General features: G+C 39.2%; 1 protein-coding gene across 6 annotated transcripts in view; it reads right to left on the minus strand.

Moving 5' to 3' along the window:
- ADAMTS3 (ADAM metallopeptidase with thrombospondin type 1 motif 3) overlaps positions 1 to 27,690 on the minus strand; it is a 125,596-nt gene that overhangs the window by 50,236 nt on the left and 47,670 nt on the right. For 4 of the 6 annotated variants that reach the window (XM_015861760.2, XM_015861759.2, XM_015861762.2 and 1 more), the window contains one exon: positions 23,709 to 23,865. In XM_015861760.2, the coding sequence (XP_015717246.1) occupies positions 23,709 to 23,865 (157 nt within the window). Of the gene's footprint in view, positions 1 to 12,192; positions 12,276 to 23,708; positions 23,866 to 23,998; positions 24,090 to 27,690 lie in introns of those variants that run through there. The other 2 variants (XM_015861763.2, XM_015861766.1) reach the window with 2 other exon arrangements.

Below are 27,690 nucleotides of genomic sequence, written 5' to 3' on the forward strand. Positions count from 1 at the left end.
TCCAAGCCAGCTTCTGTCAGCTGTTCAAAAACTCAGAAAGAGCAAAGCTTCGTATTTGGAAAAAAAATATGGGCTGGAAGGAAAAAGCAAGAGCACTAAGGTCCGTCTATTGTGGTCTCAAGCGACTGCAAGATGATTATCCAACTCAAAACAGTTTCAATAAACATGTACACACCACTCAGTATGAGGGATCAAAAACTTCTGAGGTTTGGATAGGACTGGAAGTCGTAACCGCCACATGCCTCAGAAGAAAACAATTTCCACATCCCGAACCTGATCTAGTTTTTACTCAGTATTTAGCTCTGCAGATTATTTTGCTGTAAGAAGTGACATCAGCATGGACATGTACAGTTAGTACATAGGGATTTTAAAATTTCCTCCACAATCTGGACAGATCGGGGGACATTATAGGACTATAATCTCTTTGAAGCAGTGACAGTTGGCTACTGATTGCTTGATGCTACCTGTGAAAGTCAAACTGACATATATTCTGTTCTATTTCAACTGTGAAATGTTTGGTTTTCTTGTAAACTTACTCACTTTGGAAGCGAATCTGACACATACACGAAGGACACAAGGTAGTCCTTTCAAGACTCACAGCTACTGCCACTTTAGACCCCCTCCCCACTGGTCACTCTTGAGGTCACTGCAGGCCGTGGAAGCTTTAAACCTCTGATGTGACAGAAGAAGCCAGTAACAAGAGAAAAACTTCCCTACCAAATAACAAAAAAGGTAGTGAACTGCATTCATAAATAGCTGCAGGTGGCATGGAATAGAAGAAAAGCAAAAATAAGAAGCAAATGAGCCAATTTCATAATCATAACAGTCTATCAAAATTCTTCAATAAGCCTTTCTTCATAATTTTTCCTTACGTATCATTTCCCCATCATTAATGTGGCTCTTATGTTGTTTCTTTTGTTGGTCATCTAACTACTCTGGCTGCTCATTTCGCTTCGATGAAGCGAGTCATGCATTTATATACAGTTGCTTAGTTTTAAATGCTGTGAAAGGAATTTGTTTTTAGACATGTGGAACATGTTATTGCAACAGTAAATGTGTAACGGGACCCTGGCATAGCCTGAGCTCATCTGTACTCCCAACCACAGTCATTATCTGTACTGAGAAGCTCCCTGTCTACTGTCAACAACAATTACACTCTAATCATCTCTTTATCTGCCTTAAGCCTCTGAAGTCTGCAAAGCCTACTACACTGTCCCGACAGAACAAGACATCAAAACAGCTCCATTTGACACAGAGTTATTTGGAATCACGAGGAATGCCTTACCAAAAGCAGAGAAGTAACAAACATATAAATGACACAACCTAGCTCTCATTCCTGGAAGGTGTGGAGCTTGGAAACTGAGTAGAACTTTCATACTCTACCAACATTCAATTAAAATGTCTACCTGAAAATAAGAATCACAGAATCTGTGCTGTGATCAAGTTCACAAATGACACAAATCACTGTAACACAAGCCTGTCAGTCTGACTCTTGCAAGTACAAAGTTCTCTCATCAGACCAGAAAAGCGTCTTTGCCCTTTTCTAGGGTACCTTTTCTATTCTCTTGTCCCCACAGAAGCAGAAGGAATGGCTCCATCACTAAAACGCTTCAAGTGGCTATGCCATAGAAACAGTGTCAAAGCCAAAACTGCTATCCAGCTGGAGAAGAGAGCTGTGAAACGATGAAGATGATGCAGCTAAGCTTTTCCATTAATATAATTACCTACAATGAACACACATCGTAAAAAGCCAAGGAAAATATTTCAGTAGCGAAAAGGCAGAGCACAGTAACCTGCTACTTTAAAAATGTAAAGTACAAGAACATCTCATATGGCAATACACCGGAAAACCCAAAAAGATACTTCTTTTCTTCTATCAAAGGCCACAGGCCAAACATAATTCTCACCAACTTACAGAGCTCCCTTGAACCCAAGAGTGTGAACAAACCACCACCAGTGGGTTTTAAAAGAAGACATGCTAGAACTGAGCATTCTGTACTCTCTACTGCTGTAATAGCCTTCGTAGCTGTACAGAGCTATGGAATCTGGGCAATAAAATTGGAGGACACAGGCCAAAGACTTTAATGATATAAAACATCTGAAATCTGAACGTAAAGTGGAAAGAGATGAGACTGTCAAAATGCCAAAGTAAGAAGCTTTCCATGTGAAGAAACAAAAGACTTCTGAACTTCTTAGGCCTGAAATCATTTCCTCTTACCTCTCATACATTCATGTCTGTCCACACAATGTGTGTTTGAGAATAAATACCTAGGCCTGTTTCCTTTCTATAGTAAATTAATCTCTTTGCATGTATAAATGGGAATATTATTGTTCAGCATCTTCAGTCTCTCTTCTAATGTGGCTACAACAGACACTGTGCTGAGGATTTTTTTTTTTAGCATGTATCTAGGTATCAGCTGATACTGACCCTATGAAGCAGACATGACACTTGTCTTCCTTTCTTTCAGAAAGGCTGATTTTTCCTGTAAAGCAGCAGCTTTGATAGATTAGATCATATATGTAAAGCCTTGGTCAGAAAAAAAAAAAATCAATATCACTGTTCATTATTATTAGTTTTAGAAGATATATTTAATATTGGCATTTTAAGAAATCGGTACTTAGAGAAGTGATATCACACTAAGAATGAGGTCAAATACATGATAACCATAAGGAAGCCTACAACAGCAATTCAGCAGCTGTGGGACTAATCATATCGCATTTAAATTAGGAAAAAAAATACTGTGTTTGTCCATAATTCTTCACTTCCATCACACTTCAGATTTAGACATGTCACCCATTTGGTCTGAACTATAAAATGGTGACATGGAAAGTACATTAAAGGCTTCTCTCTTGTCCATTCTTTTTATACCTCTTCCTTGCATTTCAATTACTTCTATAAATAACGTTGATGCAGTGTTTGGCATATAATAATTCTGCTGGGAAGCTCCAGGTCACAGATGGGTACTCCCTGCTTCAGGACTGAACCTCATCCCAAGCAAGACGTGCCACTGCTTTCCCAACTGTGACCCCACCCCAGAGAGTATTTTTCCAGAGGACATTTCAGGGAACATCACTCCCCTTCAAGACTCCAAGCATGCTTTCCTCACATGGCCGTTACTGCAACTTAAAGCCAAGAAGGTGAACATAATGGGCAGACTCAGCTGTTAGATGGCTTATGCAGAGACAAACACTTGAAAGAAACAGAAGACAGGAATTCACAGTATTCAGTCGGATAAAAGGAATAACTGAGTGTGTAAAACTGGAAAAAAATGTGGGAAAATATTATAGGCCCATATTACCAAAACAAAAAGAACTTCAAACATCCTTCCAACGATACCATGAGTCACAAATTACTCCAACATTCAACAACGGGTCATTTCCTTCCAGTATCTTAGTACTGAGTTACTCGTTAATGTAGCTGAAAGCATAATTGTCCTTAATTGTTCAGTTGTCACTAAGTGGATTCCAGCCTTCTGACATTACAAAGCCCAGCAGCTGTTTCTTGGAGACTGGCTTTTGCTGAGCCCATGCACCTGCAGCGATACCAACCCAAGTCCAAGGCAGGGTTCCTCCACCACTAGCAACCAACTGCCAGACAGCATCAGGAGCCAGGGTTTAGATAAAAGTTTGCACGCATGACAGGTTGCTGAAAGACACAAAGCTTTTTGCTCTGAGCATGTACCCTGACAGACTGCAACTGAAGACAATCTTGGCCAGGGTTTCCTAGAAGCAGATGGAGTGTGGCAAGTTCTATTCAAAAGTCCCCAGCAAACTCTGATCTGAGCAAACATTAAAGACTGGGGATCTAATCTAAAGCCTGGTGACTTCCAAAGATTCCTGTTGTGTTCTGATCACCGATCAAAACATGCAGAGGCTACTTAAGATGTGAAGTGACACATTTCAACATCTGAACCAACATCTAGTGCACATTATTACCACGCTGCATATTATTACCACGCCGTAACAAAGAAACTATATAAAGGAGGTTATCCTTCTATAAAAAGCATAATGTAATGTATACACACACATGTTATACATATGGACAGATATGTTGGATTATAATGTTTAGATATTAAGATGTACAAAATTGAGGTTTTGAGGGCAGTTTCATTAGTCAACTTCTATCAAGCTGAATCACAGGATCATAGAATGGCTTGGGTTGGAAGAAACAAAAGTTCCAACTCCCCTCTCATAGGCAGGGCCACCAACCTCCAGATAATTTAGATGGAATCATTTTTCAATAGCAACTACAATGTTTAATTTAGAAAAAAAATAAATATACGAGGTGAAGGATTATAAGCATATTCCAGATAGCCTTTCTAGGTGGAAACTTTCTGATTTGGTACTACAAAATAACATATCCCTCTCTTATACACATACGCATTTACTTAAGTTTTGTGAAATCACAGCAAGTCAGTCAAAGCCTTCCCAAGAGATTCATTTTCTGTAAGAGAGAAATTGAAAGCTGAGTTAAAAGTGGGAAGTAGCTGTCCTGAATTGGAAGCCAGTTCTCAAATCTCACTATTTCTAATGAAGTACAACTCTCCTGCCCAGCTCTCACTATAATTACATACACTATGACCCAACAGTAATGTACTTCTAAAATTCATGCACTTTGACATAATGTGCATAACTGATGTCATAGTATTTTCAGGGAAGAAAGAGTAAATATGCAGCAACATTTAATTGTGGCTGTCATACCACAGAATTGGTTTACAAACAGAAGAGAATCCCACATTAGCCTCCCTGTTTCCTTTCAGGGAACGGATAAATATTCTGCAAGACCCAAAGCACCACAACCTCAGTAGCTGCAACAGAAGTTATTTCATGATTGATTCATTACCCTTCAATACTTTAATTTTCTCATGTAGACTCATACAAAAAGGTACTTTTTTTCCCCTTTCCAACTCACCAAATTCCTATTAGTGAGCCAATCTTGAATGCACCTCGCACAGATGTGTTATGAATATAACTCACAGTGTTTCCATACAAGATATTTTGATCATTTCCCTCTCCTTCTCCTCCCCCCCCCCCCCCCATTTCTATCCCATCCAAAATAGCACAAAGTCATAAATTCTCCTGTCTGACCTCCATCCCTTTCTGGCTTGAAAGTTGGTGCCATCTACAATAGCTTCAAAAAGCAGAAACTGAGGTTTTTTTTCCGATAAATTGATGCCTGTGCTTTGCCTGCTGTCTGAGAATGGAGACAAAGTCCGCTGAAAATACATTCTGTACGAGATTACTACACACGTTGTTAAATTCCTTATGCCCTGCGCTGATTTTCTGCATCCTGACACTTGCAGTCCAATTTCAAGACTTATCAGATAACCCCATAGGTTTCCAACTATTATATTCTTATTAATACTAATAGAATCTCACTATAATATGTGAGAATATGCAATTTTATGCATATGTGGAACAGCACTTCAAGAAGTTCTTGCCCTGTATACGTTTTTAAACAGCACTCGCTCTGTGGAGCTGTTCCTTGAAGCCAAGGAATTTCCCTATTAAAGGAGTTTTGCCAACTTTCCCTATTTGGCAAGAAGGGTCCCATTCTTGCGCCTCTCTTGATTTCCTGTACAGTGTGCTTTAATGAGCCCTCCAGTCTGGTGGAAAGCTAACTGCAAAAAAATAATAATATATATATTAAAAAAAAAGAATAACCTGAGATGGGAGAAGAATTTTCCATGGAATATACAATGGGTCCGACTAAATGCATGACAAGAAGGGACAGCTTGCCATGAAAGGTGGATTAAACACTAAGAGAAAAACAGCTCCAGAGTGCACACTGCTGTGGAGTAGGCAAGGGAGAAGAATGGAGAGAAAGGAGGCCAGACACTACAGGAACTGTTTCAAAGTGTACTGAAGTGATCTCTAGGCCCAAGGATACAACAGGTTTCACCTTATCAGATAGCCGGCTAACAGCCCTGTACCAAATGAGGCTGGCTAAGATGTCCAAACAATATAAAGTTATAATTCCTGATATCCTCTCTGACTCTCAGGAACTGGAGATCCAGATTAGATCGCATCTTACAGTGAGTTCTGTTGCCTGGTTTTTAGACTTCATTCTGTCAGTTTTAAAGACCTCAGAAGACTTCCTCAGGTCATGTTACATAGGAAATTTTCATGACTTTTAAACAAAAGAGTTAGTAGAGTATTATTTGTATTACAGCCACACAGAATTAGTTCACAAATAGGAGCTACAGACAGTCCAAGCCACCGAAAGAAATAAACAGTATGGTTTACAGAAAGCTGAACCAGGTGTTAGAAGAAAACATGAGGTTGTGTAGAGGATGCTTTCTTTTCACACAGCAAAAAATTCTAATAGCTTGTGTGACTGTGTTACAGCATTGGACATGGTTTATAGCACAGCAGAAAGTCCTGACCCATTTCCCGGTTAGTAAAGTAGTTGCATGTAAAAGTAATTGCAGAAATTGCGGAGGGATTTCATAATACAGATCAATTAGGAAAAACTGGCAGATGGCATTCACTTCTGTTAAGCACAAACTAACTTATAGGAGAAAATAAAAAAAAAAAAAAAAACTTAAAAAAATCAAAGCATACATATATGCACAGGGTTGACTTATGCACAGCCAAAAAGAAGCCTGAGCACCAAGAATTTGGTCCACACAACCAAACTATAGATGGTTTGATGTAACTGCCCAGAGCACAGAAGCTGGACTCTCACCACTTCCTTCTGCAACACTTCACCCATTCAGCAGCACTGCCTGCTAATGCAACCACAGCCTCTTTCAACTCATAGTTGAAACTGGGGACCTGATTTATGAAAATATGGCGGCTGACCATTTCAAACCTCCCCTCTTGCCCTCCAATCGCTGACATGGGCTATGCCATGTAGCCTCTACAGGCGGAGTCATCTGAGATAAAGTCCCTTACTGCATGTCAGATGCTGTCAGATGCTGGTTCAGGCCTTCAGTGGCTCTGTATTGCAAATAATAACTGACAAGTTAGCAGTCTCTCTCTGTGGTGAGGTTGGTGAGGTCCCATGCTGTGGATCTCACAGAGGCAAAGAAAGATGGATGAAAAATGTTTGCAAATGCTTTTGTGCTTTCCCAGTCCTCACTCCCTCCCTTAAGTTAACTCGAGACAGACACTGCAGCAGATACATGAATAGCACTACTCCAAATATCCACAGCACTGATAACAACTTCTGCTACTGAAGTATTTCCAGTTTCAAAATCTGTTGTGTGCAGCATTGTATTGTACTTGAGAACAATCTCTGAGTAGTCAGCTGTGGATTCTCTAATGCCGAGCTGCACTTATGCCTTTGCCAGGCAGAGGAACCATTGCAAAAACAAGATTCTTATCCCTGCTCTTTATCCAGTCTAACAAGTATCCATGCTGTTGCAATGAAGGTGGCCTACATTTCACAGAATCACAGAATTGTAGGGGTTGGAAGGGACCTCTAGAGATCATCGAGTCCAACCTCCTTGCCAAAGCAGGCTCCCTACACCGTGTCACACAGGTAGGCGTCCAGGCAGGTCTTGAATATCTCCAGAGAAGGAGACTCCACCACCTCCCTGGGCAGCCTGTTCCAGTGCTCTGTCACCCTCACCATAAAGAAGTTCTTCCACACTGAACTTTATATGCTATAGCTTCATCCTATTACCCCTAGTCCTGTTAGATCTAAAAGCAAACTGAGATTCTACATTCAGGGGACTAATTTTTGCATTGAGAATTAAAAGTCACTTGAAAATGTGAGAATACTTGATCTCGAAAAATGCCTACCATGAATGAGTCAGACAATGAAATAAAAAGGTCTACATGGTATTTCTGCCCTTTGTTTTGAAGACTTCACATAATTTCACTTAACATAATTTCACTACAGTCACCCAAAAATCCAGACTCTCACTTGGATTCAGTAAGTAACACAAAGGCTAGTTTATCCCTACTCTAGGTTTCGATTCAGTAGTGCAGTGCACTGGCCAGATCTGCAGAGGAAGGTGGCAGCACGAGTAATGCAACAGTAATGCAAAGCTAGAAGCAAAGCTGTTTAAAACAATAAAACAACACAATAATTGAAGGTAGCAGTCGAGTAGAAGTAGCATAAGAATACCAACACTTAAAACCACGTCTAAGTGTTAGTCACGGATAATAAGCCTCTCTTTCTTGCCATATGGAATTTCAGCCATTTTTCAAAATTCCACTGCCATAAATATAAAGGAAAAGTTCCAACTATAAAGTATTGCTGAATGTTGTTGAACTCTGGTTCCTGCTTTTTTTCCCATGAATGCATTGTAAGTTAGCATTCCAAGACCAACAAATGTCACCAAATCCAAGCTATTTCTAAGCAGTATATGCACCACGATATTATCCAAGATAATGGCAAAAATATGTACGAAGCCATACTCTAACACCACATAAAGAGAGGAAAGGGGTACACCAACAAAACACGCTGATACGCACAAACAAGGTACTGGGTTTACACAAGACAGCAACAAAAAAAGTCTTCAATAAAATAACTAAGCAAAAAGATCTGTTACTTTTCTGAACTGAAAAACAAACAATATCAAAACCATCTCTCAGTTCAACCAGCTCAAACTCAAAGTAGCCATTACTGAGACAGGCAGTGCAATCTGAAGGACATCATTCACTTGAAACTGTGGCACTTCAGATTTGGTTTTAAGCTCTGCCACTGATTGTGGTGCAATCTCTTCCTAATCCTGGATATCGGCTTACCCACTTCTAGAGACGGGGTAATAATATGCAATGCCTTTAAAAATCTTACTTTGGCTGTAAATATTATAACCATCTTAAATTAATCTTCAAAAGGGGTGCTGAAAGCAGCTTACTGTGCCTCAAGCAACTATCAGGTTTCACAGAGGCTCTTGTCCAACTTTTCCAAGTAAAAACGGAAAATGGAGTTTCCTTTTATTAAAAACAAAAACAAAACTAAGAGTGAGAGAGACCTTGGATGGAAGAAAATACACTTACTATGATAAAAATGACTGAAATTTGAAATCTTCACCTTCTTGAAGCAACTACCTGTCCATCAAAGAAAGTGGCTTTCCTTGCTTTGGAAAGACAGCTGCGGACTCAGTTTCCCTCACACTAGAACCAGAATCCTATCTTTTATCCTTGCAGTAGTTTGAAATGGATCTGGAAACTGTCATCCTTAGGTAGAAAATGAAAAGGGAAGAAATGCCCACCCCCTGACGTCAGCACAAATGCTTCTGGCTGAAGGATAATGCACCAAGAATATCAGTACTATTTAAAAGGAAGACCAAACCGCTCAGACATCTGACAAGTAGTTTTCCTTTTTCCTCATATAAAGTAAATCAGCAAAATTGCTACTTTCAGTGTCACACAAATAAGCTCCCAAAATCATTCTAAACAGTTCAGTTCTCTCACACTGTTTCTAAAATTACTGCAGCCTGTGTAGACTGTGGTGCAGAAGATTGGTGAAAAGTCATTTAAAAAGGGGGGGGGGAAACGTAACTGCATACTATTTGACAGAAGAATAAACAAAATGAAAACAAGAACTTAGAGGATCTGCAAGCATTGTGGTTTTGTTTTGTTTCATACTGAGTACTACCTATTTTAAATTTAAAAGGCAAATCAAGTGACTATTTTGTGAGAAACAAGACAAACCTCGTACCATGCTGTAGCGTCCTGTTAGAAGAAGGTTTTCTGGCAAGTGCTGAATGTAACCACATTAAATGCAGAAATGAATGGAAGCAATCTCCGTGTTCATTTGGAAATAGATTACCACTTTGTAATTCTCACCTACAAACCCTCAAAGACAAACTTATTTCTAGATGTAATTGCTTATTGATCTTCCCTCTTTGTGGACAATCCCATAACAAACATCATTTGAACGTCCAACAAATCCAGGATTAACCTTTAAGCAATGAAATAATTCCACAAATCAATAGCTCATTTATCTTAGCACAGTTAATGAAGGACAGAAGTAACAGTTAAAAAAGGCTAAAGATACCATGAAGTAGCAGAAACTTGAAAACTTCACCCAAAGAGCAAGCAATGATCTGGATAACCTTGTCCACAGAAGTCTATCTTTAGTCCTAGGAACATAACAATTTACATTACACTTTGACTATAAAACAAAGTGTTTTAAAGAACAAGAGAAAATACAGTACTTCTTTTATAGAGATGTTACAGAAACCTCCATTTGTTCCTGTCTTAATTCTGCATTTGGTGATTGCTGTAAGCAATCCCCAAGTCCTCTTCTCCGAATCTGTTTCCTATCCAGGCAGCGTAGGCTGTGCTGTGTGTGTGGTTGGCCATTTAGACGGAAGTTTTGCCTTCGCTGCACCCCAATTTTCCACCCAGTCCGAGGCCCCCTTATTAGCAGCTCTTTCCCAAGCAGAGTAATAGATTCCCCCATTGTGTGTTCTCTCTGAATTTACAGAAGCTGCACTCTCTGCTATGAGGCAGCTAGTTGATGAGTATGATAAATGGCAGAGATCACAATGAAGTCCCCAAAGGAACTTCTCTGGTAACTAGACTTTGTATGTGCTCATGATTACAGTGTACAGTATCCTGGTCTGAAAAAATGGCTTTGATTCATCAGAATGGAATACTTTAGTATACTGCTTGTGTTACGTTTATTTCAGTTGTCCACCTAACCTGCGACATCAAGAAGTGGGATATGGTTTACATTCAGAATATACCAAACAGAATGGAAAAAGATGGCCGTTTACAGTTTGTGGCACATTTTGATGTTATATACCTGAAGCAGGATTTCTTTTCACCATTACAATGCTATATTCAACCACCTTTCAGCATTTAAAACATTTTTAAATTAAAACTCGTGGATTTCATGGGTGGCATCACTATAACTTTTCCATGCAGTCTAAAGACAGCCCAACTTCAGAAAATCAGCACATTGCCAATTCAGCATCTTACTATGGAAAGAACAAAGTAAATTCATTCTAGGTCAGAGGGATGTCATCCACAAACCACACTATCTACATCTAATATCAAACTTTGGATTTTTAAAAACGACTTTATCTGTTGATATTTTTAAGCCGCCATTCTTCTTTCATTAATTTAAATACAACTCCTCACATGGTAACATGACAGCGACAAACCCCATTACAGTCACTGTAGTAAACCTCCTACACATGAAATGCACAGCTGCTCCTCAGACGCGTGGCATAGCTGTGGACGTGGCTGTGCTAAGTGGACAGTTTACGGGTGCACAGACTACAAGCCTTTTGCCAAAAAGGTGGTTCCAAGGCCTATAAACAGGTAGCAGGGTCACTATCAAACATTCAAAAGTAAACCTTTCAGAAAGAACATCCATCTTACTAAGAGGCACTCATCACAGGTCAACCATCTAGTAACAAAAGAATGTCCTAAGATGAGAGAACTAATATGCAATAAAACGTGCACATGCACTGAGTTATTACCTATGGTCCCTTTGAAAAGCAATGTTAAATAAACTGCAGAGTTCTCTAAGGATAACTTTCCTCAACCAAGAAGCTGAAAAGTTGTTAAAAAAGGCAAAGAAGCAAACATGACGCCCTTGCACATACACACAACATGCCTACATCCTGGCTGCCACACACAGGTACCTACATTGACATCTCCAGAAGGACTTTAAGAGGTTAGAAAGCTATGGAGAAGTGACAAGAAAGAACACAAGGAAAGAACTGCCTACAGGCTGAGAGATAAGTTCAAGTATTTCCTTCTGGACTGGAAAAGCAATAATGAGGAGGGGTAAGTAAAAACAATATAGTAATATTCTCCTAACACAGGGAGTAGGGCGAACTGAATAAAAGAGACAGGTAACAGGATTAAAACAAACAGAACTGCTCCACAGCACCTAACTGAATTTTATTAATCATTGTTTCGGGAAAAGCTCAAAAAGGATTAGACATATAAAGGTAGGAGAGACCCACAGGTTGCTGGCAAGTGCCCTGGGAAGTCTAACACTGGTGAATGTGGGGACACAGCTTCATTTGAATGCTTTCTTCACATCAGTTCCTGGCCAGTGTTATAGACAGGTTACTGAATATTCACTGAAGTTCAGAATGGACAGTCTTATCGTCTGGTAACTACAGGGTTCAGTGTCTGTATCTTGTAATGCGATTAATGTATCTTGTGTACAGTGGCAATAATGTAAAGATGGTAGTAAATATCTGTACAGTGATAATAACATAAAGATGGTAGTAAACATCAAAAAAGTCATTTACAGGAAAAACTCACCTGTATGGAAGACTTCAGTCTGCTAGGAAATGCTGAGGCAATCTTCACCAAGGAGCAATCTCCAAGAAATGCTGCCTTAGTGGTGGTCAGCCCTTAAATGAGGTCTAGAGGAGGTGGAGTCAAGTTCCACCCCTTCCAGGAGCACAGCTAAATTACTCTCACCTGTGCTCCCACAGCTGACCCAACACTCACCCGAGCTGATTAATCGGAGGTTCAGGCTGTGATTACCAATTTCCCATACAATCTTGTATTTGATGATTCATCAAATACTATTCTCCAGTTGTAGCCAACACAATTCAGCAGCTCTCCCACATTATGTGAAAAAAAGAAAGACTAGGATTTTTTTTCTCTTAATGAAGATTTCTTAGGCTTTAAAAATGGAGGAAGGGCAGCTTGACACTGAGAAGTCTGTGTTTAGAAGGAACAAACATCTGATGAACAGCTGTGCATCAACCTGCTCAGCAAAGATTCAAGAATACAAGTGCTTAACTTTTGAAGTCCTACAGATAAAACTAATGAACAATTTGAAGGAGACACTGCTGGCTCTCCTCCATTGTTTTTTCGTTTTTCCCCATCAAATTCCACAAGTTTATTCTTTACTCAGGAACAAACATTAAGGCATCCTAACTATGCGGTATTAAAAAGCCTGGCCAAGAAACAGATACTTGTTTTTTAGTGCCTATTGAATTTCTTTCACTACCAGCAATTCTAAATTAGCCTGGAGAAGAGAATATATCTGCTCACTGCAGTACTACTAAGAAGTTCCTAATAATGATGCAGATGTTTCCAAATAGAAAGTGGATGGGATGCCCAGATGTCTTTCATTGTCATATTTTTCCAAGCATCTTGACAAACTTCAGATGTAAAAAATAAATATGAATGATGGAGTCTGTCTTGCCAGTAAAAATAAAAAGCATGTTTGACAAAAAAAGCAAACAAAGCAAATCTGAGGAGGTCAAAGCTTTGTCAGCTTTTATCCAACTAATGCAGTGTATAATCAGCCATGGGAATGTTGTATGGCATTGAAAGAACTGAACTCAGTATCACTCAGACACCTGATTCTTTTAATTGATTTATCTCACCTTGTGCTCCCTGTTGAAGAGCAGCTGTTAACTAAAGAAAGACTTGTTTTCTCGTCTAGTAGTTAATGTGCTGGACATCAGAAATCTGGAATCTCTGAAGTGCTGGAAGTAATGAAAATATATCATTACTTATTCTTGGCAGGGAAACTCTGCAAACTGATTAAGAAAGAGGACTTGAAATAAATCAAGAATCAGCCCTGTGAAAGCAAATTGAGAAATACCATAAAAATAGCAAAGCACAGACACAAATGCATCTGTCTGCAAATTCACTTGCAGTCAACAATGAGAAAAAAAGGGTTTTTTTTGTTTTGTTTTGGAAGAAGTTGAGAAGAACCCAGTTGTATCTGGTATTGCCAAGGTTTGTTAAGGACATACTATTTACTAATTCCATGGTTCCTTGATACTTACTAAGCATTTGTTTAAACAGAGTTTTTAGTTAAAAAAAAAACATTTTTTTTTTTAATGTACTTGGCTTTTGCTTTTATAACAGCTCTATGAAAGAAATACAGTTTTCTCTGAATATCAACAGAATGCATGATGATATTAATTACATTTGACTTACAACCCATTGAGCATACTAAGATAACCTCCTAAGATATTTTCCAGGGATTTTCAAAACAGCTGTTGCCACAGATCAAATTAAAGCAACAGATATACCTCAAATTAAGCTCAGTCAAGAAGTATCTGGTCAACGTTAGGTTATTCACCAAAGCTGGCGAATATTTCTCTAAGTTTAAAACAGGAAACCAATCAGGAGAAAATACCAAGAGAGAAAGAAAATGCACAAGGAAAATTTACAAGCATGCTGTATCTCACACTTGAAATCTGGATTAGCTGAGTACTAACATCAGTACTAACCACACGGAAAGGGTCATGTGTACAGACTGAGCAACACAGACTTGTTATTTATAATCTGGAGAAAATCAAGTGCATGACACTTGACTCCCACAAGTGCATATGCGCAAAGGACCAAGCATGTTGGACGTGATGCATCCGGAAATGTTCAACAACATGAATTTCAAGTTAATCTTGATGTACTCACTCAACGTTATGAGAACACATGGAAAAAATTAATGTTGAGTTTAACTCTTGAAAGCCCAGGAGGCAGCACAGTTCAACCTGAAAACTGTTCCACCTCGGTAGGTGCTCTCAAACACCACTTGCTCAGGTAGTGATTGCATAGGCAGCAGGGATGGCAGTACCCAGGCCAGGCCTGGTGGGCCCCCAGGGACAGCAGGCTGTGCGCAGGCTGGCTTGGCCAGCCCGAGCATACCATTTTCAGGAACACAGCACAGTCTGTACACATAGCCATATAACATATCCAAAAATCTTCTATAGGACAAAATTACTTCCTACTTTCCAGGGTAGGAAACAGCCACAAACCTGCGGCTGACTACTACACCACTCTGACTTTCAAAAATAACTGACAGAGTTACAACCTGTTGCCTTAATTTTGCTAACACCCGTATTGCCGAGTAGAGAAAAGCACCATCTCAATTTCCTCTTGGAAGAGAGCACTTTCTAATGCTTACTTCTACAACTAAAGCAACAAATAATCAGATTGTACTGATGTCTCAAATGGTTTTTAATATAGAAGTGGCACCAATTCAGACCACTTCATCATTAACACAAGATTTCAGCAAGTGGTAACCTTTTTAAGCTTAGCTGCTCTACGATTCACTGTCTACTGATAGTCATTACAAAGACATGAGCAGAATTTCTTCTGCCATCTATTACAATAAAAGCAAGAATAAAAATCAGGAATTATCTCTAATTCTATTCTATTCCTGCAGCAAAATAAAAGGCCAGAATCCATCCAATTTTAGCAATAGCTGACCAGTTTGAAAGCAGAAACAGGCATAGCAGCTGTCCATGCATTAAAGTGAAGAAACAGCAGACACAGGCTCTTGAATTCACCAGTGGGTCTACAGAGCTGTTCTCACTTGGATAACCAGATTTTAAGGGTGCTTGTAAAAAGTGCAGGTAATGGTGTACAAAGGACTGAGTTAGATTAAGACATTTTCAACATCTGAGCAGGATTTCTTCTTTTTTAGCAGTATGCCTATCCCAGCTTATACCACCTCAGAAAACCACACATCAGAGGAGCACATCCAAATCCTTAACATTTCTCCCACGCTCAGAGCAGGGCAGACATCAAGCTGGACTAGCAGTACTTGATCCTTTGCTTTAGCCCTGCTAAACAAGCCCCTGACTGTAGTCTCTACCCACATGCAACCATTCCCTGTCCCCACTAGACAATATAAGCACATGAATCCAAATTTCTCCAGATCCTTGTGTTGACAAGATAGGCCATGCTGAAACATGGGAGAAAGAAACTCTTACAGTTTCTACCCACATAGTTGTTTGTCATTAACAACAGAAAGGAGAGATTTCACTTATATGTTTAAGTCATGCATAACCAAATATCTGTGTATGAGTAAGGTCTCTGAACTGCATCACATGCTGAACCCCACACAAACACTCTTCCTTGATTCACATAGAGGGCAATGAGAAAAGCAATATCAGGAAAGAGACCTTTATTAGTCTCACGAGTTATTTATCTGCTTTACTCTGCTCTGGGATAAACCTGCTCTCTCGCATGTTTATCCCTAATTTTGTAGCTGAAGTGGACTTTGTCTTTTTTTAATATGTAGGAAGTGTTAAAGGACACAAATAAACCCACTGAGACATACCAGAGCCTTTACTTAGATATCTCCTCTAGAAATGGTCTCATTTTTCCAAGCAACATTTTTTTAAAAATGGCGCTGTCCCTCACACTAGAGAGATAGACACACAAACAAAAAGCTTCTCTTAAGCCATCCCTAATGGTACAAGCCAATAAACCTCTTCTTCACTGTGTTTTCTTTGCAAACCACACCAAATTTAACAGGACTCGCACTGATTTCCCACAGGTCACTACAGCAGTACAAGCCAGCTTCTCTTAGATAGCAATTCTCTTTTCCAACTCAAATTGCAGACTCAGACTTGTATGTCTTTTCATAACCTCCAGAATCCTCACTATCTCAACATTCTTATCTCATGTTATTAGAATACTCAAAAGAATTATTAGGCAAGGCATTCTGGAAAAAAACAACAAAAAAACCCGCTATTTTTACTGCAAACAACAGCTGGGTCATGCTGTTACTCTGGTTTTTAATACCACATTTTGGAAAGATTTACTTATTTCTGTAACCTAGAAATGGATCTGAAGAAAATCCATCCACTGGGAGGAAAATTAACTGCAAGGATGGTTTTCTCACGTTAGTTGTTTCCATATGCATTCCAATCAGCTTCAGTTGCCCAATACTGGGTCATCCTGCCTAACACAAACAAGACAAGTTTACTCTTACTCATCATCTACATAATGCTTTAGAAGAACAAAGGAAAAGATGCAGTGAACTCCACAGGACATCTTGATACTAAAAGCACAGTACTATAAGAGTTACTAAGCATGAACCTCATGTGTCCCACAGAGGGAAAGTTCTACCAAAAAGAGGACAGGCTCCCAGGCAGTCCTTGGGATCATTCAAATTGCTCAAAGTAAACCCAAGATCAGTTTTGCATCTTAGCTATCATAGACAAACCAAAGTGGCAGAAGGTGTCTCACAATAGGAAAAAAAAAAGCCAAAATTCATTAACTTAAGGAAAAAAAAAACAAAACAGCAACAGTCACTTGTTACAAAAAGCACAGTACTGCAATACATTTTGCTATATTCTCATTAGTTTTCACATAGAAGACATTGGCTAAAAAACCCACAGAACACACTGATTGAAAAGGAATCTTTTCTTCATGTGAAGGAAAGTGTCTTGATATTTTCATAATATTACACTTCAGTACTAAATTTGTAAAACACACATGTTAAACACAGAAACAAGAATCAGCCCCCGCATGCTGTAGGAGGATTCATTTCCTCATGTTCCTGATCTCTAATTCACATAAATTCATTTTCATAAGGCAGTCCTTCTGCTTCTGATTAGTGTCTGTGCTCAGGCAAAGACTGTCCCCGTTCTCTGAGGTTCAGCAAAGCTCCTCCTTTTCATCCAGTTTTACAGCTTGAGGTGAGAGGGGCTGGGGAAGGGCAGATGCCTGACTTGAGCTCACAGAACTTTAGTGTGCAACTAACCCTTGTCTCCCTGTTCTCATTGCTGTATTAACAGTCAACTTCAAAGCATTTAAACCATCTCACCTGTATTTTTCTTATCAAACTCTACAGAAGTGAGCTTATTTTCATCTAAACTAGGGAACTTGGTTCTACAGTGCTGTCCAGCACTTTCACAGCTTTGGTTCATCCATATTAATATCACCCTTCTCTTCAAAGCTTCTCCTCTCACCTCAACAGAAATCAAACTAGCAAAAAAGAGGAAACCTTGGCAAGAGTTACTTTGTCTTTCACTATATCTTAGCTCCATGAATCCTATTTGCTGAATCAGACTGCCCTGAAAAGCATCATTTGCAGCTACTCAGAGCTGGCATAAACAGCACTAGTGAACATAGTGCTAGAGGAAAGACACAAGTGCGGGCTAGTGTTTGCTACTATAGAAAAAGCCAGCAACACATTCACTGTTTAGCATCTATTTCTCAAACAGAGCCAACAGCAAGTTCTGTACAATGTCCCTCTCTAACATTATACTGGAATTGTTCACACTGTTGGATTTGTGTGGAAGAGCACAAAGGGTGGTTCCTACCTTGCTGTGTCCTCACTTTACACATTACTGTAAGAATACAATCTGCAAACCTAATAGGCTCCTTCTACATGGGAATGGTTGTTTCCAGAATATTTTAACATCTCTGCTGTCCATTATTGCCATTCATCAAACATCGTTTTTCTTCCTATGTAATTAAGGTGCTTTAAGTAGCTTTTATTGGGAAGTTTTGTACACCTTGCAATGGCTGCAAAATGCATGTACTGATCTTTTTCTTCTCCTCCCCTCATATAGATTTCTCTGTGTGCTTTACTACTCTGGCTTTGGGTGCCTGCAGTGGGAATCAAGCATTTATCCTTGGTTGTATTTAAGAATAATTTTCCTTTGTTATTGCCAAGAATTAAAGATGACTTAAACAGATGGATGTCTCTAATCCCATCATCGGGAGGTAAGTGTAACCTCCATGACACAGACACAGTATTCAAATCACTTTCAAGCACCTTTTGATCCATTCTTCCTCAGCTTTCCTTTCTTAAAAACATGTTAAAGTCTTTTTTTCTATTTTCAGTGGTGAATCTGTGTTCTCTTTCACTTATACACATTTCAAGGCAACCAGGATAAAGCCTGCAGAGCAGAGACCAGGGATCATTCATCTATTTATAATTTTCTTCATTATCTTGCTACTACGAAAGGACTCTCCCCAAGCTGTGTGCTGCTCTGGGCCTTAACCTCTTTATCATAGCCTTGCTGACAAGGAGTGCAATAGCCCTGAAGTGGTGTGCTTAACTAATATAAATTCTTGAATGCATCTGGACTATTATTTCTGTACAGCTCAGTACTCCTTACAAACATACCTTTTAAAAATGAAAGATAAGTATTTGTAGCATGTGCTTCTATTCTTAGCTTCACCAAAAAGCTCCTGATTGCAGCAGGTAATGTTCTTGAGTCACCTCCCAAGAACAATATGAATCCCAAATTCCACTTGAGGACAAGTAGGTCAAGCTCAGCTGTGAACTTTGAGGGCAAAGTACACAAGTCTGAAGCCTCATCATGGTCTAGACCTCAGTGTGAACACATACAGAGGATACACATCCTGTATCATGTACACCGATGACATTCTGGTTTGAGACCAAAGCAAGCATGGCACTGTAGAACCCACCAGCAATACTCTCAGCTTATTGGTTATATTTTGTAGTTAGCAATAGACTCCACACTTGTACTGATACTGGTATCCAAATAAGGGAAGTTAAATCTAATTCAAGTTATTCCTAACCTGGATGCAACTACACTTCTGTCTGCAGTACAAACATGCCCACTCATAGACTTGGAGACAGCTGTAATTCCATTGCAGCCAAAGGCATCATTTGTCTACTTCTATTTCCAGAAGTACATGACACATTTTTCACCATTTTCCCTCCCAGTCTTCCTCCTCCACAGGTCTTCCCTGTAAATTCATCTACCAATACTCATTTTCCTTTGTACTATGCCGTATGAAAAACAATTTTGTTGACTACCTTCTCTTTGATTAAGCAAACTGTTAGCTTAAAATCTCACCCAACAAATCTCCATTTAACCAAGAACTTTGATGTACCCAATTCTGTTTCAATTTGACAGAATATGATTTATAAGCAAAATGGAAGGTTGATTTATAAGCAAAAGCTCTAGCAGTTCTAGATAAAGAGAAAATATGTCTTCAGGTTATTGGCACCAATACAACTTAAGAGAAGACTATACCATAATTCATCATGTCACAAAATGTGTTGTGCTAAGTCCTCATAGAAATCAGTTCTGTCTTTCTCATTATTACTGCACTACAGACTTACACAACATGCTGTGCAGTACCTAAAATATCCTCCATCAGAACACAGGTCATGATAAAGTCTGCTGAGAAACCTTCAGACACCTTCTGGTACAACAACATTTCTAACAAACACTGATGTGACCGGGGAAGTGCTCAGGGAGGTCTCTGGAGCAAGCAATAGTCTTCCCATTCTTCTGCCTTCTATTCCAGGGTTTCATTCCCCAGCAACCATGAGCAATTCCCAAATCATTTCTTCCTCCTACATTTTTCCCACCTGAGACAAAGACACTTGAACCCAGTGCCATGGCAACTCCATCAGCCACAAAAGCATTTTGGTTCTTCAGGGAAAATGAAAATTTTGAAAGGAAGCTGGGAGATAAAGGCTCCTATTTCTTGTTTCCCACTGTTAGGAAGTAATTACAAAAATACTTTAATCTGAAGTGCTCTCTGTGTGAATAAGTTGTCTTGTTTAAAAAACACTATATCGAGAAGGGAAAAATAAAATAGGAAAAGTTTGAGTTCATTAATGTGCTGCCTAACTTCCAAGCTAAAGGTTGTTTCTTGTATTATCATACAAGAAAGGAAAATGCATGCAAAAAATAAAAAAGGAATGAACAGGAGGAAAGGTAAATTGAATTGTGATCAACTCAAGTAGTATATAATTCAAAGCCTTCCTCGTTACCACACTGACATATATCAGAGTTGTCTCACTTGCTCAACCGGACTTAAATCAGGATTGTACATTTTGGAGAAATATGATTTAGATTTTACTTTACCATACACATAATCCTGATTCAAAAGAACTTGAAAAGGCCTCCTGGGTGCAAATTTGATTCTAGTCCTCCAGATCTCCACCTGTTCCTTTCAAGGAATATGGTTAATAACCACACATCTTGGTCATGTTTGTTAGCTCACCAACAAAAGAGAATAAACTATTTTCACCTTGTCCAGACAGAATTATATTATTATCCTTTCAAATTCTTCCAACTCAGGCCTGTCCACAGAGTATTTCTTTCTGTTTCTAATTGGAACAGTGATAAAATCTTGAAGTTTTCTTTAAATGATGTTCTAACATCACAGACTCTCACATTCTTCTGGCTTTTTTTTCAGCTTTGTATACATAGCCTATAGTAGTTTTACTCTCTATGCAGCTCACTCATTTCTACCTATCAGTAACAGATAAGTTAAAGATGGTAAGCCATCACAATTCAAACTAGCAGCTATCCCTTTTCAACCTGCCAGAGTAATGGATGGCCACAAGCTGCTCTGTTCATCTATCACCTTTACTAAAGTTGAAAAGATTTACTAAGACTGTTGTCTATAAAGTCCCACTGGATGTATTTCTTCCTTACAAAAGATTAGAGAAAAGCATGTTGCATTAGCTGGGAATTCCTATGAAATCCAGAGATCCACGTGTTCGACTATGCCTGATGAGAAAGTCCTATGTAATTTCAGCAGCCTGGTTCAACTCACTGTCACTTGCTGTAAGCATCTATCTATTCATTTGTATTCTTCTACCAGGCACATGATGGTCGATTCCACTTCACTTTTGAGCACAGAGCGACATTTTCAGTAATTTTCTTAAATTCAAACAAAAATTAGGATGGTCCATGTATTTTTGCATATGGAAATCCTTGTTCTGGGTCATGGCTACATTAAACATTATGAGCTGATCAGTTTTCACACGGTTTTCTGTGTAACTCATCTGACCCAGTTTTTCACAGGAAAGAATAACCAAGCCTGCTTTACATTCCCAAGGGAGAAATTCGTTCGACGTTTCCAGATGCTGTGTCACATCCGACTACATTAAAGTGGTTTTCAATAGCAGGGATTTCCCAGGGGAGGTCTTGGTCACCATCCTGCAGAAGAGGAAGAGCTTCCTCTGTCCAAAAGAATTAACTGGCGTTAACTACCATGGCATTTCAAAGCAGCAAACAAGCTCACCCAGTGCAACGGAGACTGCAAGTATCAATTCAGGGTTGTTTTTTCAATACTCAACATTAACTTCTGGGGACATACTACTAACTTGTAGGTCCCTTCACTGTCACACATTCACAGAAGAAAAGATCAGTTTCAGAGAAGCAGAGTAGAATAAAATCAACTGAATTAGCAAGATGATTATCTGTGTAATAAAAACAAGCACTCCATGAAACAAAAATGAATGCTCCTGCCACCAGACTGTCAAAACATGGAGAAATTATCCATATTTCTCTGGTCTCACAGGGTGAGGGTGTAAGCAGATGGGGCATTTTGTAAGGATAAAACAACAACAACAAAACCCTGCCTGCCATATGCTAGATAAGCACTGCTCTTTATACCAATGAATTAATGCAGTTAATTGAAAACAATCTCTACACAAAGCAAATGATGAAACCAATATTGCGCACACCATACGCTGTCATTCTCTGAAGTGGCTATTCATAGCCATGGATACGGTAAATAGAAAAAAGCACAGTGTGCTGCTTCAAGGATAAGATTACACTGCTGCCTAAGTGCAGCTCAATACAGCTCAGGCAAGCCAAAAGGTTGGACAACATCAATGCAGTTAGAGAAAGTATGAGAAAACGACGGAGCTCCCTTATCAGAAAATATTGCCTCAGGTAAATTGACATACACAAACAATCTGTATGAATATTTCTGTAGCATATCAGTAAAGCACCTAACTGAATATACAATGAACACAGACAGCTGGACTCTACCATAACTAAAAGTTTCTACTTGTTCATTTTTTGCGAGGAGTGAACATGTCGGTAACCTGGGATCTGTACTGCTCAGCTCTCTACTGCACCAACCAGGCTTACAGCAATCCCAGAAACATCACACTGCACTCAACTGTCTACGCATGCGGTAGACACAAGCACTTTTCCCATATCCTCCACTTCCACTTAAAACAGCCTTTTCCAGAGTTATCTGGTGACACAGTTCCCCTTAGTGTAGGAAGTATGCCTACATTTGATCAAGTTCTGCCTCATTTCATGACTTTCCTTCTTCACAGAATATGCTCAAGGTATCCACATCTGCGATTCTCAGTTCCCCTCACCAATAAGGGCTATGCTATGCACAGCATAGATCATTTCCACACCAAATAATTCAAGTTCATGAGGACTGGTGATGAGGAAGAGCTTCCTTCTCACTGCTTAATATTTGTATCTAATTCTAGTACTGTGTTGTACTTCTTGTTCTTTTCAAAAACTTATAAGCTGCAAGAACAAGTGAACACAAGGAAGTACAAAAGGAATTTGAGAAGCTGAGAGATGTTGAAAAAACAGACTGCAGAAGGGGAATGAAGCTGTTCTTTAATCCACAGAGTAAAGAACTTCAACATTCCCTATGCAATATGCTGGCTTGTAAGCATTATTTTAGTATTAAAAGAAGGGAAAAAGAACATGTGGTGAAATGGATTAAAATTACACAATAATTATTCTCAGATAGAGCAGATTATCTTTAAGACTGAGAGGAACTCTGGGATTTGTCAAAGCATATACCCAATTAAGACAATTGCTTTCAAACTGCATTAACTGCAACTCATAGAAGGGGAAAACAGTATCAGCTGTTGGCGCAATTCAGCTATTACTTGGAAAGAAATAAGACCCAAATTTTAAACAGAAGTTGCATAGACAGGCGAACCTTAATAACAACTTAGAATATTAAAGTCATATGAGTATTTCTATTAACATGTCCCACAACATCTTACCATATTAGGCAGAGCTCAAACTTTTTTTTTCCATTGTTTCCACTACAAATAAGGAGGAAACAAGCTCGAATTCTGCAACATTTCTAACACCTCACAGCTAGGTTCTGGTCTCCTAGATGCATTCACAAGTGCTGCTCTTGGCAGAGAAACCGTGTACATGACACTGATGTATTTCAGCAAAATATTTGAAAACTGTCTTTTTCAACAGCTCAGTCAAAACTGCCTCTTTCAAAAGCTACAGTAGGCTACAGTTACCTGGAAGGGATTTGTAAACAAGCACACAGGTGTACTGTACCTTCAGTGTGGACATCAGGAAGCACATCAGTGATATGTTGCACTATAGCTGATCGCCTGTACACCATATGGATTCTTCCCTTTTCCTCTTCCATTTGTTTTCCTCTTTCCAAAGGCTCAATGAAGTATTCATCCTCATCAGTTCTTATCATACCAGCCTGGTAAGGAAGAGAGAAATGGCACAAACACATCAGCTGTGAGTCTAAAGGCTTTGCCTGAGGCTTTAAAAATATCAACAGAGGTGAAACATAAAACACTCAGCATATTACTGTACTATAAGTATCAAAATACCAGTGGGTTTCCTATGTACAGACTTCCAGCCAGAGGTAATATCCTCTCCATTCTAAGGATGTTCATCCAGCTGAGACCAGTACTCAAAGGTAGTAAGAGGAAATCATGTATACATATGAGATGCATTACCCCACCAAAAAAAACACAACACCAAAGTCATATAGGAGTTTATCACTTGTATGTTATACACAGTTAATTTGTAATCTACATAGAGTATGCTGAAAGCACTATGTACTGCAATGCCCTGCAATCCCCTAACTCAAATACATATCCTAAATCCCTCAAAACTCAGGCTTTTCATTTCACTTAATTAAAATCAGCTGCTGCCATGCTGTTTCCTACTTAAGCACTCACAGCTCCATTCTCTAGCTATGTAGCCACTGATGATTCTTCAGAACATTTTCTCTGTATCTTTCACCTGTAGAAGCTGTGGGGGGAGACAGCAGATTCATCCTGGTGACTGCCACAATTAAACTTGCTGCAGTCACACCTGTCTCACTCTAGTGCATGGGGAAAGAGATTCCAGCTCAGGAGGGAAAATTTCTCAGCTGGCACTTGAATATAAATCACAACAAATAATTGTAAATCTGGCAACACACGCGAGGAAACAGTCACTCAGAAAATCCTTAGAAAAAGCCCTACGTTCTGAACTGCTCTTAAAGGCAGCAGCACGATATTGTTCCTTCTGGTAGAGCCAGTAAAAGGAGGAACATGACATAGAGTGAAAACCGGGTACAGAGTATGCGAAGGTGTTGGACCACACCAATGGGATACATATTTTGAGGAATCTGCAAACTATTCTCAAAGGCATTAATATACAAAACACGGTCATATATAGAGAATGTAGCAGAAAAAACAATGGCAAGCATTTCTGCACCACCTCAAGCTCTGGAATTGCCAGCACTGGATGATTTGCCTGATGACTCCTGGGGCAAATGGACAGAAAAGCAAGCATGCATCCCGAAATCAAAATGAATGGGGCAATCCCGACAGTTACACAAACTGCTTAAGGGCCTCCCTCCAGTTTGAATGCCATCTACTCCAGCTCTGAATGCCACCAAACTTATTTACGACACAGCTAACAGATTTTATTTTACAATAAACAGAGATTAGCATGGTACAAATCGATAATCTATCACATATGAGTAGACAGAATGATGAAGGTCTCTGACAAAGTATAAAGATGAATGTTTTAATCCAAATATCCTAAATGGCACGAAGGGTATTGCACCATAAGCTTTCCTTGCTCCATGAGTTTTCTTACATCTACATATATGTATATTTCTTCAATTTTTATTTTCTTCACTTCTTTTCTTCAGTATTTCTTCATATTTTACCTAAACTGCATACATCTAAGTACTACTTTTTTCCTGTATTTTCATTGCAGGAATAGCAATTATGAGTGAGATTTTTTGTAGGAATAACTTAGACCGTCATCACAAATCAGTTTATCATGTGGCCAGTACACATAATTAGACAGAGAATTAACAAATCCCATTTGCTGGTAATGGCTTATTTTGCCAATTAATAAATAAATTTGTAAATCGAATAACAAAAAACAACACACACACACAAAAGAGCCTTCTATGAAGCTACCGCCTATAAGTCATGAGTTTAAAGTAGTTCTATCCAAAGTCAGAGCTCAGCGCAGAAGTGAAGCCTTGGCTCCATTTCCCAGCTTTAATGCGTGTGCCTCTTTTTGTGTGTGTTAAATCTGCAGAGAGAGAGCCCACAATTATATTTTTGAGAATGGGTGTGCCTTCCTGTGAAAGGAACATAAGAATAATCTGCAAGCATCAAGTACAGTTTCCATTTTTACAGCTCTCCATAAAACACTCTGACAGACCTAACACATTCCACCCCCCTTAAGCTGCAACTCATTATCTGCTCCTCCAAAGACTCCTTCTAACTTCGCACTGATAATCCTATTGTATTAATATGAGACAAAATCATTAACTGTTTTACAAGTCTACTTACTAATTAAGGGCCATACCCATTTCACCTAATCATGCTAAACTAATCACTGCAATGCACGCTGATTTTTATTTTTATTTTTTTAACAGTTTTTAGGGATGATTATTTATGCAGACATAATGCACATCTCTACCTCTGGTTCAGTTTTATTCAAGCAGATAACTCCACTAAGTTCTGTGGACTGGAACAGTTTTGAGGAGGTTCAGGCAGGTAACAGTGAATAAACACAACACAGTCTCCCTGCAGCGTTTACAAACTGAGCCCAAAGGCTGGAGTTCAAACTGCTCGTCAGCAAAGTGGGTCTCCTAGAGAACGATGACCCCCACGGATCCAGTGTAAGGCCAATGACCTGACCTCCAGTATGGCTCACAACCTCCCCCTGGCACAGCGAAGAAGTTAATTAAAAGTACAGAGTCAAATGGCTCACACAGACTTTAGGCAGCCCACACAGACCATTTACCACATGCCACGATGTGCTTTTTGGAACAGCAATGCTCCCCGCAGTCCCACGAGAGAAAGGAAGAATTACAACGGAGACCACGCAACTGTGGTTTTGTAGTCAAAGGGCCAAACCTAAAGGGCTGATGAAGGAAAAAACGAACACGGATTAAAACCAGAAGAAGGAGTATCTGTTATATTAACATGAACACATTCGGGTTTTTTTTCAGCATTGCATCTCACTGACTTTCTTCCTCACCCTTTCTGCACTCTTCAGCCTTGTTTCACTCTGCTTCATTTGCAGGTTCAGTTTTCTCTCACCTACATGAAGGTTCAATACATTTCTCATGTAGTTTTGAATATGCAATTTGCTCGCTTCTGAAATACTCATCTATACTGTCTGCTGCTGCAAAAAATAAATAAATATTAACATGCTCTAACACTGGATAAATAGCACTTAAAATTACCAGAATGCTATTATGTTTCAAAGCATATTCCAACAGACATATTTTTTATAAATAGCCTTTATTTTCTTTTCATCCCTTTCATCGGAAAAAGAAATGTAAGAATCAACAGGAACGCTTCAGGTCCATTTTAACAGCCCACACTCAAATGTGAATGCAAAACCCAGCTTTCTTTCCATTGTGTTTTTTGGTTTTTCTTTCTTTTCTCTCCCACATTTCACCTATAAAAAGAGCTCAGAGTTTTCCAAATGAATGCAGAAAGAGAGCTGTACACAGGTGTTACGTTTCTGAGTGAATCTTCATTGTAAACTCTACTGTCAACACAGCATTTTCTTCCCGACCAGCCAGATAAGCAAGCAGGTGTTTAGAGCACATATTTTTAAGGACTCACTTGGAAAAAAGACCGCAGTGGATTTTCAAGAAAGAAGTATGTAGTGGAATTTTTTCTTTCTTTTTTTTTTTTCCACAAAAGCACATTTATGGAGCAATACAGGAAAGCACAGTCTGAAATCCTGGAATGCTATTAATTTTAGGACTTTTTTCTTACAAATTAATAACGTCCAAAGTTTCCACCAACAGAAAGATGCAGTTTGAAATCTGTGCTTCTGTGAAGTTTATCAAGAACTGCCCTCGTTTGTCTTAAAACGTGAACACAAAAACACAATACAGCCACCGACAGCAAAAAGCAGCCTCTGTGGCAATGACTGAGAAGGCCCAGAATAAACTTGCTTGCTCTCAGCACTATTCCCACCTTGACCAAGACTCAATGGAAGTGGATCAGCTTTCCTACAGAAGTACTTCTCCCATTTGTGAAAG

This window comes from Coturnix japonica, chromosome 4 (genome assembly GCF_001577835.2).
Source record: "Coturnix japonica isolate 7356 chromosome 4, Coturnix japonica 2.1, whole genome shotgun sequence".
Taxonomy (NCBI): Eukaryota; Metazoa; Chordata; class Aves; order Galliformes; family Phasianidae; genus Coturnix; species Coturnix japonica.